Consider the following 12,367-nt stretch of genomic DNA (forward strand, 5'->3'; position numbering starts at 1 on the left):
CCATGCCAGGCAAAATGGTTGTTCTTATAAACAGTACTATAAAGAATATCCTCACACCAACACGTTTGATCATCTGTTCTAATGTGGGCATCCATTAGATATTTCTGTCCCTACTATTATTTTTCATTCTTCCCTACAGATAAACTCATGGAGAAAGAATCGCTATGTCAGACATGTGCGCTCTTTTTAAGAGGAAAAAATCTCCGTCCAACCAGAAGCCGCAGGTGGCTACAGGGGCGGGGTCGTGGGCGGGGCAAGGGTGACCCCGCCCCTTCCCTGCACTCCAGTGTCTTCCTGGAGTGTATGGTTCCGTCCCATTTATAAAGAAACCGAGGCTAGCTCTGGCAGGGGGCTTTTGATGTAGTCTTCCCAAGGAAGCGCTGGAGTCTTAAAGCAGAATAAATTAGAAGGGAGGATGTTAATTAGAGGCCAGGGATAAAATTAAGATTTGATAGGGACTTTTAAGTGGAGTTTCTGAAACGCTTGCAGAGTGGCGCTGATTCACGGAGCCTGGGGCTGCGGGTGGGAATTCGCCAGCGGCGGGACCGATGTTCCTGTGGCTCCCCACGGCGCGGGCCGGTGTCCCGCGGGGTGGCGGAGTCGGGGAGGGCTGGGGAGGGCCTGAGCCCACTCACCTGCGCCAGCTGCCGCCCGGCCTCCGTGGGCACCTGCCGCGCCTCCTCGCAGTCCATCTTGTTGCCCAGGAGGAGGAGCACCACGCCCTGCGCCCCTGCGTCCTGCGCACGGAACACAGGCCCGGCGCTTCAGTGGGGGCGGCTGGTGCGTCCCTGGCCATGTCCGGCCTGCTCTGAGTCCTTCTCACCTGGGTCACTTCCCCCATCTGCAGTGAGTCCCTCGCTCCCTGCGAGCACCTCACTTGCTTCCAAGGTCACCCCTGCCCCCGCCCCCGCCCCCAGGAAGCCTTCCTGGGTTGCTCCTGCCTTTGCTTATTTTTACACCACTCTCCCATGGGGGAGGCAGGGATTGGAAGTTCAGAGAAGTTGAGTCACTTGTCCAAAATCACAGAGTTGGGGTGGCAAAGTTGGGGTTCAAATCTAGGTCCTGCCAGATCCCAGAACCAGCTCCCTCCTTCTGCTTTTGCACCTCTTCATCTAGACTAAGGAACTCACGCTAATGCAGCTTCAAGCTGTGCTCATACCCACGGTAGAATTCGGCAGGTTTGTGCTAAGTGTGTGGGAGAAGGACGTGGAGGCTGGGAACAAAGGCATTGTCACCTAGGGTAGCACTAGGTCATCCCTGGTTTTAGCAGGAAAACATCACAAACAGCTGCTATATGTGAAAGAGAAACGCTCGCTCACAGGATAAAGGAAGCAGTTTGGTTTAGAGGTGGTACTGTGTGGTTGTCGTTTTTTCATACTGCTGCTCTCCCAGCTCATCCATTCACATGACCTCCGTGGGTGGTGGCAGTGTTAGGACTGTTGTGTCATTTGTAATCCTGGGAGGAGTGGACAGGATACGAGCTCCCTCTTGACTCCAAAAACTGGGATGGACCTTGCAGTCACCACTTACTCACCTGCAGACAGTCCAGCCAGTAGCGCACGTGGGCAAAGCTCTCCTGACAGGTGACGTCGTACATGAGTACCACCCCATCCGCCTTGCGGAGCAGCTGCCTCGTCACGCTGTGGTACCTGCCCAGAGAGTCCTGTGAGTCACTGGACAGCACCCTGTCCCCGGCCCTGCCTCTCTGGCCCGGGTCACGCCCTGTGCAAGTTGACCAACAGTTCTCATGGCTTAGGTTTCAAAAGGCACCCAAGGGCACCCGGGCACCGCCAGAAAGCCTCTGGCCTCACCGTCTGAGGACTCTTTCCCTCTGGGTACAGGAGGAAGGTCCCCAGGCCTTTCTGTGACTTCCCAGCTCCAGTGTGCTCATTGCCTGAATGTAGCCAAGGGCCCCTGCAGGTGGGCATCTGAGTCACACAAACACTGCTGCCAGGAACGGTCCCGGTGCCTTGTTCTTAGTCATAACGAGCTGATCCACAGCATGAGCTTTTAGAAATGGACGCAGTCAGAAAATAGGTCTTTTCTGAGCCTTGATCACAAAGTCTTCGGGTGGATGGAAGGCCAGGGTGTCTGGAAGGACCCGCAACCCGCTTGCTATTGCCTGATGGCAGTGTTGAGGCGACCTCCACCCACTCCGGGCCCCTGTCCTCCGTCCTTGGCCTTATTTATTTATTTATTTATTTAGTCTCTTTGAGACGGGGTCTCGGTCTACAGTTCAGGCTGGCCTGGAGCTCACTTTGTAGCCTAGACCGGCCTCGAACTCGTAACAATCCTCCCACCTCAGCCTCCCGAGTGCTGGGATTACAGGCGTGCGCCACCACACCTGGCTTGCATCTATGGCCTTGAATTGCCCTCCTTCCTGTGCCTAGGACCCTGGGGTGTGGCCGCTCGTTGGCCCTTGGTGGCCTCCCGCCCGGTTCCCTCCACCCCTGGGCCCTCTGCAGCCCAGGTCCCTGAGGGCGAAGCACACAGCACCTCTCCTGGCCAGCCGTGTCCCACAGCTGCAGCGCGAAGCACTTGTTGTCCACCAGCAGGGTTTTGACCCGAAAATCCACTCCTGGAACACAGAGGGGAGACACACGTTACCACCCAGGGTGTCTTGCCGAGCCTGTCCATGTACACGCGTGTCCCCAACCCCAGCTGACGGGGGAGGCAGCCTGGTTACTGGGCTCCCCCTCTGCTCTCCAAATCCCTCCTCCTGGGCCCAAGAGCCCACTTCCTCCGAGAGGCCGCTTAGATTACCAGCCACACCCTGCCCAGGTGCCGTGGACCCCCACCTGCACAGCGCTGCTTATGCCTCACACAACCCAGGAACCCTTTCTTCATGTAGCTTTGTGACAGTCTCAAGCCCATTTTTGTGATCACACGGTCCCCATTCCTGCCAGGCCCACCCCTTCCTGTGATGGCAGTTCCAGACTCTTTTTGGTTGGAAGATTTTGAGACAGGGTCTCGCTATGTAGTTCAGGCTGGCCTTGAACTCACTATGTAACTCAGGTTGGCCTTGAACTCAAAGTGATCCTCCTGCCTCAGCCTCCTCAGTACTGGGGTTACAGGTATGCACTACCACACCCGCCATCAGATCCTTTTTGTCCCCAGGAACATGGAGATAAAAGTAAAATCCCAGGGGAAGCTTGGGGTCCTTGGGGTGCACCTTCCCCCCAGCCCCTGCTGCTGCCTGCTGCAGACCCGCACACGGGACTCCCCGAAAGAAGCCTAATCCCTGCAAAGCAGGGAAGCAGGACAGAACTGCCCTTCTGCCTTCTTTCCTGAAGGTCCTGAGAAGCCCCGGTCCGAGGAACTTCAGCTCTAACACCCATGAGCCTCCGCTTCCAGAGCTACCACGTCGGAGACCCCACACTCCCACGGCTCTTTGAACTCACTGTCCTCTGCTCCTGCCGGCTCCACCTCCCCCCCCCCCATGGTGCTAAGACTAGAGCACAGGATGCCTGGTGGTTTTCCCCTTCTCAGGAATCTGTTGTTTTAAATGATCAGCTCCATGGCGAGCGCCCTGCTGAACCCCAAAAAGGGCTCAACTTCCGGCATGGGGGCTGGGCTTCGAAGGCAGGTGGCCCTGGGTTACAAGCATGAGGGCCTGACCCAGGCCTCTCTTGGATGAGTACAGTCCTAGGCCACCCGCCTGGCCCTTGTCCCCACTGGGCACACTCGCTGGCCTGACACAAAACACTGTCTTTGTCCCTCCAAAGCCCTAACTTGGATTCTGCGGCCACATCACCTGACACTGTTGGGGAGCAAAGGCTCTATGCTTCATTTGCATAAGCCACTGAATTAGACATGATCAAATATTTCCTTGATAAGAACAGCTAACATGTACTGAGCACTTGTAATCTGCCGCATATTATTCTTCGAGCCTGATGTGAATTCAACCCTTCCACCACTTCCGGAAGTCGGCTTTACTGTTGTCCTCGTGCTGCAGGTGAGGACCTTAGTTAGGACTGGGGCAGTACAGTTCGGGTCTGAAGTGACCCACGTGTTGGAGGCTGGGCCCCAGCTCGGTGCGATCGGGAGGTAGTGGGAAGTTTAGGAGGTGAAGATAGGTCTTCGGGTCATCAGGGGTGCTCTGGAGGGGAAATGTGGGGTCCCAGCCCCTCCTTTCTTGAGGTGAGCAGTTTTGCTTTCCCATATGCTGCTTTGCTACAGGCCCATAGGCGATGGGGCGCCAACCATGGGCTGAGACCTCCGGGACAGCGAGGCCAAAGAAAGCTTTGCTCCCTGCAAGTTCGTTATCTCAGGTATTTATTACAGCCACAGAACGCTCACCCCGAGGGTTAAATAATTTGCCCTTGCTCACATCCCTAGTAAGTTCGGCGGAGCTAGGACTTGAACTCAGGAACCTTGGGTTCTAATTAGCCATGCTCTGCCACCGTGGCCTGGGTAAGATACAGCAGGGAGATTTCCTGCCAGGGCATGCAGGCTGGCCCGGGGTTGGTCATGAGCAAATCACCCAGGCCCTGCCGCAGCCTGTCCATGGCCACGTGGGCGGAGACTGGCTGCTTTTACCACCGGTGAGCCCTGGCACCTAAATTGCGGGGTGCTTTGTTGATGTGGCACATTATAAGCTAATCAGATCAATGCAGAAAAAGCAAATTACATGTAATTAGAGACGATTAGTGCAATAGTAAGATTACGCCCATATAAAATAATGCCTCATACAGGGCCCGTGGCCATGGCAGAACCTGCCGCCTCCCTGGGGTCCCTCTCCCTGGCGGGGCGCTTACCCACGGTGGCAGCCAGCCCGGTGGCAAAGGCATTCTGGTGCAGCAGGTGCAGGAAGGAGGTCTTGCCCACATTGGAGTCGCCCAGGAAGATGACGTGGAAGAGGTAGTCGAGGTCAGCCTGAGGCTGGCTGGTGGCGGCAGGGTGCCCTGGGGAGGAGCTCATGCCAGGGGCCGAGGGCCAGCTCTCCGCCTGGGGTTCTCCAGGTGGAAGGCGGCCTGGCTGTCTCTCTGCCTGGGCAGTGTCAGGTTGGGGCCTGGGTGGGGCTTTGGGCTCAGCTGGGGTGGGAAGGGTTTGTGGGAGCTCCTGGACCCCTGTGGGGGGAGACTGCCCTGCGGGGGACAGCTGTCCACGAGCAGGGGCCACAGCCAAGAGAGCCTGCAGTGGCTCAGCATGGGTAGAAGCAGGCAGAGGGGTTGGCTGGGTGGATTCTGTAGCCTCAGCTGCCTGCTCAGAACTGGGATCCTGCCTGCCTCGGCCTACTGCTTTTCCTTCCCCAGCCTGGGGCTCCTCCTCAGGACTCTGGAGGGGCTGGACTGGCATCCTCTCTGGCCCAGGGACCTGGCCATGAGCTTCCCTGAGCTCTCCAGGGTGGCTATCCTGCCCGGCCAGCCTCGGCTCGCCCAGCTCCGGGACCTCTTGGGGAGCCTGACCCACAGGCTCCAGGCCCTCAGCGGGAACCAGAGCTCCCAGGGACGCCAGGCCCGGTTCGGCGCCCTCAGCCTGTGGGGCGTCTCTCTGCCTGGACTGCTTGGCCGGGGCAGGCCTGGGCCCAGGGTCTGTGTCATCAGAGGCCTGGAGCTGCTCACTGAGCCCAGTGGAAGCCTGGGAAGGGGGTCGAGAGCCAGCGTCCTCCACAGGAACAAGGACCTTGAGCGCCGCTGCCACCAGGCTCCCGGACTCCTTGGCAGGGGCCCCCAGGAGACCCCAGGGGGAGCCAGCCTGGAGTCCAGCTGCCGGCTCGATGCTGGGTTCCAGGCCACCGGGCCCAACAGGCTGCTCTGGCCCCATGGCCTGCCCGGCCACGTCCTCTCCCTTCCCATCCTGGGTGCTGGGGGGCGGCCCTGTCGGGCTCCTCGGAGGCCCATCTGGATCCGGCCCAGGGTGCGGCTCGGAGATGGAGATCTGCCTGACCACTCGGGGTGTCGGGGGTCCTGAGGCAGCGTGGGGGGTGGGGGGTGGGCTCCAGGATAGCTGCAGGGCTCTCTGCCAAGGGCTGCTGAAGCCACTCAGGAGCTGGTTCCAGTCGTCACTGTCTCCAAACAGCCCGGGCAGGGGGCCCTCCTCGGAGGCCTCGGCCTGAGTGCCTGGGACCTTCTTGCTCGCTCCCGGGACACTGGGAAGGAAGTGGGAAGTGAAATTGGGGAGGGGCAGGGAGGCAGCGTCACTCCACCCCGCAAGTCCCCAGGCCGGCTCAGACAGCCCTCCTGCCTGGCTCCCCCGCCCCAGGCCTCCCCTGCTCCCCTAAGGCCACGCGAAGCCTTGCCTCCTCCAGGAAGCCTTCCGGGATCTTGGGCCCACCCGATGCTTCCGGGCTTTAGTGTTCGGGTTTCTAGGGCCCCAGCACTGCACTAGGCATGCGTGTGTGCGTGCGTGCGTGTGTGTGTGTGCACATATGCACATTTTCACCCCAGCCACGTTGTCTGCGTGCAGTCTGGAGGTGGCAGCACTTGCCTGACTTCCTCCTCCACCTGCCATGACACTCGGCCCCTGGCAGCATCCAGGTGTCCCCTGGTCACCTGCAGCTGCCCCCGCACCTCCTCTAGCTGCCCGGCCAGGTCTTGCCCAGCCTCTCTGAGCTGCAAGTTCTCCGAGGTGGCCTCTCGGTGGCTGTCACTGAGGCTGTGGAGCTGGGCCTCCAGCTGTTTGGGGGAAGAGAGGGAGGGAGGGAGGATGTGCAGCTGCCCCCCTCCCCAGCCACAGCCCCCTGCCCCACTCTGCTGGGCTCTGGATTCTGAGGAGGCATCGCCCCTGGGTCTGCTTGCTATTCTTTGAATCGTGGCTGCAGGGCAGTACCCCAGGGCCTTGGCACAAGCCGCTCCCTCTGGCCCAGCGCTCTTCCCAACACGCACCCCTTTGGGTCTTCATGCCTTGTCACGGTCTCAGTGAGGCCTTGAGACTCCCTCGCTGCTCATTTCAACTCCCCACCTGTCCACCCCTCCCAACCCCCCTCCTGGCCCTGGGTCCTCATCACACGTCGTCCCCTGATTGATGGCGGCTCTCTGGGCAGGGCCACGTGTCCCTCCGAACCTCCCACAGTGCCGGGCATATGGTAGGTACTCGGTGAGGAGTCCTGAGGTGAGGGGAGGGAGGGACTCACACCTCTGGGGACAGGGAAGTTCGAAGAGGTCACTCGGCTGACAATGTAGACAAGAGGTGGACAGCGACCTACTAGGTCCCGTCTGTCCAGCGCCTTCCTATTTATGACCTCATTGGACACATGGAGCCTGGAAGACGCCATGGATGGGTCACCCCCATTGTATAGATGGAGAAACTGAGGCTAGGACAGGTTCCCCAAGCACTGCCCTGCTTGGCCTTAGGATGGAAAGGGCTCAGGGTGTTGTTCTCATCAGGACGCCCCGGGGCTGGGTGGGGTGCAGAGATGGAGCTGCAGAGGGTGCTGGGGGGCCAGGCCACTCACCTCGCTCTGGCCCTGTTGCAGCCGCTGTACCTCGAGCTCCTTGGCCTCCAGGGCCTCCTGCATCTGCGCACTGAGGGCCTGGCCCCGGGATTCGCTCTGCGGAGGAGACGATTGAGCCCTCCAGCTGGGCGCCTCCCCACACCACCTCCACCCTGGCCCGGGGTGCAGGGGCAGGCGTCCCAGCAGGAGGGGTCTCGGCGTCCTCTGCCTGCACCTACGTTGTTGCAGCAAGGACGGTAAGGCCCGAGAGCAGAAGCTGCCCCCTGGGGAGAGCGAGACCTGGCAGGGACAGGAAGCGGCCCTGGCTCCGCTCGCCCACCCCATGGCCCTGGGGAGCCCGAGGGCCCAGCAGCCTCCACACCGCTGCGGGCAGGCGAGGGGCCCACCTGGGCCTGCAGCTGCCGCTTCTCCCGGTGGATCTGCCGCTCCATCTCCTCGTACAGCTGCCACACCTCGCGGTGGTGGTCAGAGTCACGCCTGCAAGGGACAGGGAGGGCGCCCGGTGGCCCCTTGGCACCTCTGGGCTGGCTTCGGGGCCCCTCTGAGCCCTGTCCTCGCCCTGCTGCCGTCCCTGTCACTCAGACCCCGGGCAGGGCTGTGCCTCGCCACCCAACTCTGTGACGTAGGTGATCAGAAGGTAGCTGGAGGGACCCGCTCTGTCCCCTGTCCTCCACCAGCCACCCGGGGCGAGGAGCTCAGTCCTGGTTCACCCCACGGGTGCTGAGCCCTCCCCGCGCCAGGGGGCACAGCGGCCGCCGACTCACTTCCTCAGCGTCTGCTCCAGGGCCTCCTTGTCGGCCCGGACCTCCTGCAGGCGGCTGCTCATCTCGGCCAGAAAGCCCTCCAGGTTGCCCACCAGCTGGGGCTCCTCCTGCCTCAGTTTCCCCCACAGCTGCCAGATCTCCTTCTCCCTGAGAGTGGACGCAGGGGCCAGGACGAGGGGGTGCCCGCGCCTTAGCTTTAACGGCAACGCGGAGAGCCGTGCGCGTGGCATGTGGGCCACTCAACCCCGCTGGCACCAGACAGGACCTTCCCGGATGCGCCCTCTCCATCCCCCGCCACAGCGACTCAGTGGGGTGCGAGGTGGACGGCCCGGGCTTATTTGCACCCCTCTTCCCCACTCGAGCGTGTGGCCGTTGGCCAGCCCCGTGCCCGCTCTGGGCGGCCCTGTGAACTGGGGAGGCTGATACCCGCCTGGCAAGGGCATCCGGGGGTGAGAGACTTGCTCAACAAAAGCGTCAGCTCGGGGGCTGGCACACGGTTGGCACTCGATAAATCCTGCTTTCGTATGGATTTAATTAAGTCATGAAGACCAGTGCCCGGGGCTGCGTCAGGCCGAGAGGCTCCCGCTCCACCGGCCCTGCCCCCGGAGCCTGGGTGAGGATCCTGCCCCGCGGGGACAGACCTGAGTGCAGCCTCCGGTGGCCCTGGGGGGCCTTTCCAAGCACAGCCCCTTCTCTGAGCCCCCAAGGGCACCCTATGCCGGTGCCCAAGGCAGCACTGCAGCTCTCTCTGCCCTGTGGTGCCCACCCCCGGCTGGCAGCCCCCGGCGAGGTCCCCACGGCGTGGCCTTACTCAGGAATCGAGGGGCCGGTCCCCAGCTGTCCCAGGAGGGCAAGGAATGCCTCCCTCTCCTCTGAGTCGGCCTCCTCCAGTGCCGGGAAGCTGGCGGTCACAGACACCCGCGGGGAGGGCGGTGGCCGCCGCCTGCGGAGCCCTTGGGTGCTCAGGCTGGAGCCAAAGATGTTTTCTGGTGGACAGAGGGGCACAGAGTGTGGCTGGGCCCTGCCCTGGTCCTTGGAGAAGAATTATCCCTGTGCCTATCGCACGAATACAGAGCCGAATTCACACCGTCCTTGGGTCAAGCTGGGGAGTCCACTCAAGGGACTCATGGCGCAGATGGCCTGAGGCCCAGAGACGCCAAGAGACCGACTGAAGTCACACAGCGGCTGCACAGTGGCCAACAAATGCCCTGCGCTCGGTCAAGGGCTGTTTGCTGAGCGTCTGCTATGGGTGGGTGACAAAATTAGCCCAAATCCCAGCCCTGGGGGAGCTGAAATTCTAGTGCGGATGACAATGATAATTAATCCTCCTTCCCCTCCTCCCTCCGCCTCTTCCTCCTCTTCTTCCTCCTGCCCCTCCCCCCATGTAAAGCAGATTTGCTAAATCAATGAAAAGAATAAACCCAGTCATTTCCAAGGCGACAGGGGGTGGCTAGGAAATTGGGCCATGAACGACCAGAAGGAGTGAGTGGTCCGGGAGGGAGCACAGCACATGCAAAGGCCCTGGGGTAGGAGCCAGGCTGGCAAGACAGAGGGGACCCCTGGTGCCCAAGGAGCCAGAGAGGTGAGCAGGGTCTGGGTGGCATGGGGCTTGTGAGGCTGGCAGGGGTCAGAGTTTATTCCATGTGACATGATGGGACCCAGGTGTGAAGGTGCCCCCTTGGGGCTGCTGGGACAGTACTCTCCCCCTGTCCTCCACCCACAGCATCAGGCCAAGTCCTCCTCTCTGTTCTCGGCTTCTCAGTCCCCAGAACTGGAGCAACAGGTGGGTGGCCACAGCACGCTGGCTGCCTGGAGCGGTCTGGGCCAGACGGGCACTGGACCTGCGGCTTGCAGGGACTCGGAAAGGTCTTGTTCCTCTGCGACCTCGGGCTCTCAGGGCCCCCCCAGGCTCATCTCGAGAGGTAGGTGGCAGCATGGCCCTGGCCAGGGGGGCTCAGCCCCAGGGAAGCCCCTACCCCAGGCACCACCCTCTGCAGCTCGGGGGGCCCAGAGTCCCCAGGACGGAAGCTAGGATGTACTGTCCTCAGGAGGGGACACGCCTGGCCTCAGGTGAGGACCGGGAGGTGGGTGACCCTGCTGAGGAGTAGTTAGTGGGGAAGAGGACAGAAAGGGGTGCCTAGGGGGTACTGGGGAGTCCCTGGCTGGCGGAGGGGTCCCTGGGGCCCTCCCAGGGCAGACGTACTGAGCCCAGAACTGAACTCCTCCAGGGACAGGCGGCCCCTCCGCTCCGAGTCCACCCAGTCGAAGATCATCTGCAGCTCCTCCTCGTTGCCCAGGAAGCGGAACTTGGCCTCCTGGAAGGAAGCAGGTTGGGGAGCCGTCCCCAGAGAGAAGGCTCTGGACCAGGCACGCAAGGAGCATGTATTTGTTGTCTTCAGCTCCCCTCCCACTTTCCTTCCCCCCAGTTTCAGAGCCCCCGAAACAATCTGACCCTAGCGGAGTATGGTGCCGCATGCCTGTCATTTCTGCACTCGGGAGGCTGAGGCAGGAAGATCGCCAAAAACGTGAGACCAGCCTGGGCTACATAGTGAGACCCTATCTCAAAAAACCCAAAAGAGAAAATAAATCATCAAGGTGGACAGTGAACCCTGCGAGCAACGTTTGGGGAAACGGCCTGACTGTAGGATGCCGCTGCTCAGGGCCGATGAAAAGACCCAGACTAAACGAAGTCACTCTGCCACTCGTAGACCTTGTCCAAGAGCGATGTGAGTAGTTCTGTCTGACGGGAGAGATAACTCCAAGGATTCACAGCCTGCTGGGCAGGACCCAGCTCTCACACGTCTGTCTCAGCACTCCGATCCCAATCTGTCTTTGCTAAAAGGCCTGGTTTCCTAGACAAGTCATAACATTCATGAGTTAAATAAAACCTTCAGTATGGGGGCTGGGGATTTAGCTCAGCTAATAACTGCCTGCCTGGCAAGCGCAAGGTCATGAGTTCGATTCCTGGTACCGGAAAAACAAACAAACAAACAAAAAATCTTCAGTATGACTTTGCTTATGGTTGTTTACAGGCCATGATTTTACCTTTTTGAAATTATTCTTTAACTACCCTTGGGGGTCCCTGGTCCACAGACTCACCAAGGGAAGATTGGGCCTAGTGCACTTGGGGACTGAACCCAGGGCCTCCATGCGGAGCTCCATCCCCAGCCCCTCTTAATTTTTTTCTTCTTTTTTTTTGTCCTTTTGAGACAGGGTCTTGCTATGCAGTTCAGGCTGGCCTTGAGCTCACTTTGTAGCCCAGGCTGGTCCTGAAATCGCAATGATCCTCCTGCCTCAGCCTCCCAAGTGCTGGGATTACAGGCCTGTGTCGCCACGCCCGGCCTCTTTTTAATTTTTTTATTTTGAGACAGGGTCTTGCTAAGCCACTAGGTTGCCCAGACTGGGTTTGAACTTGTGATCCTCCTGCCTCAGCCTCCCAGAGTGCTGGGGTGAGCCATCATAACCACCCCTTGCCCAGCCCCCATGGGCTCTTTGAGCCAAGACATCTCTTATTTTGGCTCTCAGTAGGATTCCCAATGTAATAGAGCTTTGAATTTGTTAATTTTATTTCTCCCTCTTTTTATTTTCTGACTGATTTTGTGTTTTTATTTTCAGTTGGACCTGGCAAGGTTATTCTGATTGGTGGGGGCAACAATGGGAAATTCGATTTCATGGTCCATTTAGGGCGCATAATGGAGACCCAGGGCCTGCCCGGCTAAGGGGCGATAACAGAAAATTTGGTTTGCTAATCTTTTTTATTGTTTGCTTGCCTTTCTATTCGTGATCTTATTGGTCAAGAATGGCTTACTGGTCGAGAATTGCAACGTGCAGGAAAGGATAACAGCTCTTGTGATCTGCAGGGGAGCAGTTTTAGATTTCCTTTTGACCCGAGGAATTGCAGAAATGAGGAAAGATGCTTTATGTCTCCGTCTTCAATTCAGAAAAATCTTTAACTCTTGCTGTGACTGTGAAATACATGCTACCTGGGTGTTCCGTCCTATTGGTTTATAGAGACCAACACATGCTTATATAAAATCAATGTTCCTTGAAGCAACAGAAAATAAAGCTGAAATTCTAATGTTTTAAATATGCTGCAACATTAAAAAAAAAAAAAATCCTTCTTATAGTAACTACAAGCTCAGAAAAAAATGTAAAGAGCCAGGGTAGCATAAGGTAGGTGGATTGTTGGAAAAATTTGACTCGTTTA

At 59.1% G+C, this 12,367-nt stretch overlaps 1 protein-coding gene across 9 annotated transcripts in view; it reads right to left on the reverse strand.

The window, feature by feature from the left end:
* Rab44 (RAB44, member RAS oncogene family) overlaps positions 1–12,367 on the reverse strand; it is a 26,788-nt gene that overhangs the window by 2,081 nt on the left and 12,340 nt on the right. For 7 of the 9 annotated variants that reach the window (XM_005389639.2, XM_005389641.2, XM_005389642.2 and 4 more), the window contains 10 exons: positions 10,364–10,475; positions 8,972–9,146; positions 8,161–8,307; positions 7,783–7,873; positions 7,397–7,492; positions 6,430–6,617; positions 4,758–6,091; positions 2,497–2,578; positions 1,535–1,649; positions 636–737 (listed from right to left, as the gene is read on the reverse strand). In XM_005389639.2, the coding sequence (XP_005389696.1) occupies positions 636–737; positions 1,535–1,649; positions 2,497–2,578; positions 4,758–6,091; positions 6,430–6,617; positions 7,397–7,492; positions 7,783–7,873; positions 8,161–8,307; positions 8,972–9,146; positions 10,364–10,475 (2,442 nt within the window). Of the gene's footprint in view, positions 1–92; positions 388–635; positions 738–1,534; positions 1,650–2,496; positions 2,579–4,757; positions 6,092–6,429; positions 6,618–7,396; positions 7,493–7,782; positions 7,874–8,160; positions 8,308–8,971; positions 9,147–10,363; positions 10,476–12,367 lie in introns of those variants that run through there. The other 2 variants (XM_013517131.1, XM_013517132.1) reach the window with 2 other exon arrangements.

The sequence above is a fragment of the Chinchilla lanigera genome, unplaced genomic scaffold (assembly GCF_000276665.1).
Source record: "Chinchilla lanigera isolate Chin_1 unplaced genomic scaffold, ChiLan1.0 scaffold00036, whole genome shotgun sequence".
NCBI lineage: Eukaryota > Metazoa > Chordata > Mammalia > Rodentia > Chinchillidae > Chinchilla > Chinchilla lanigera.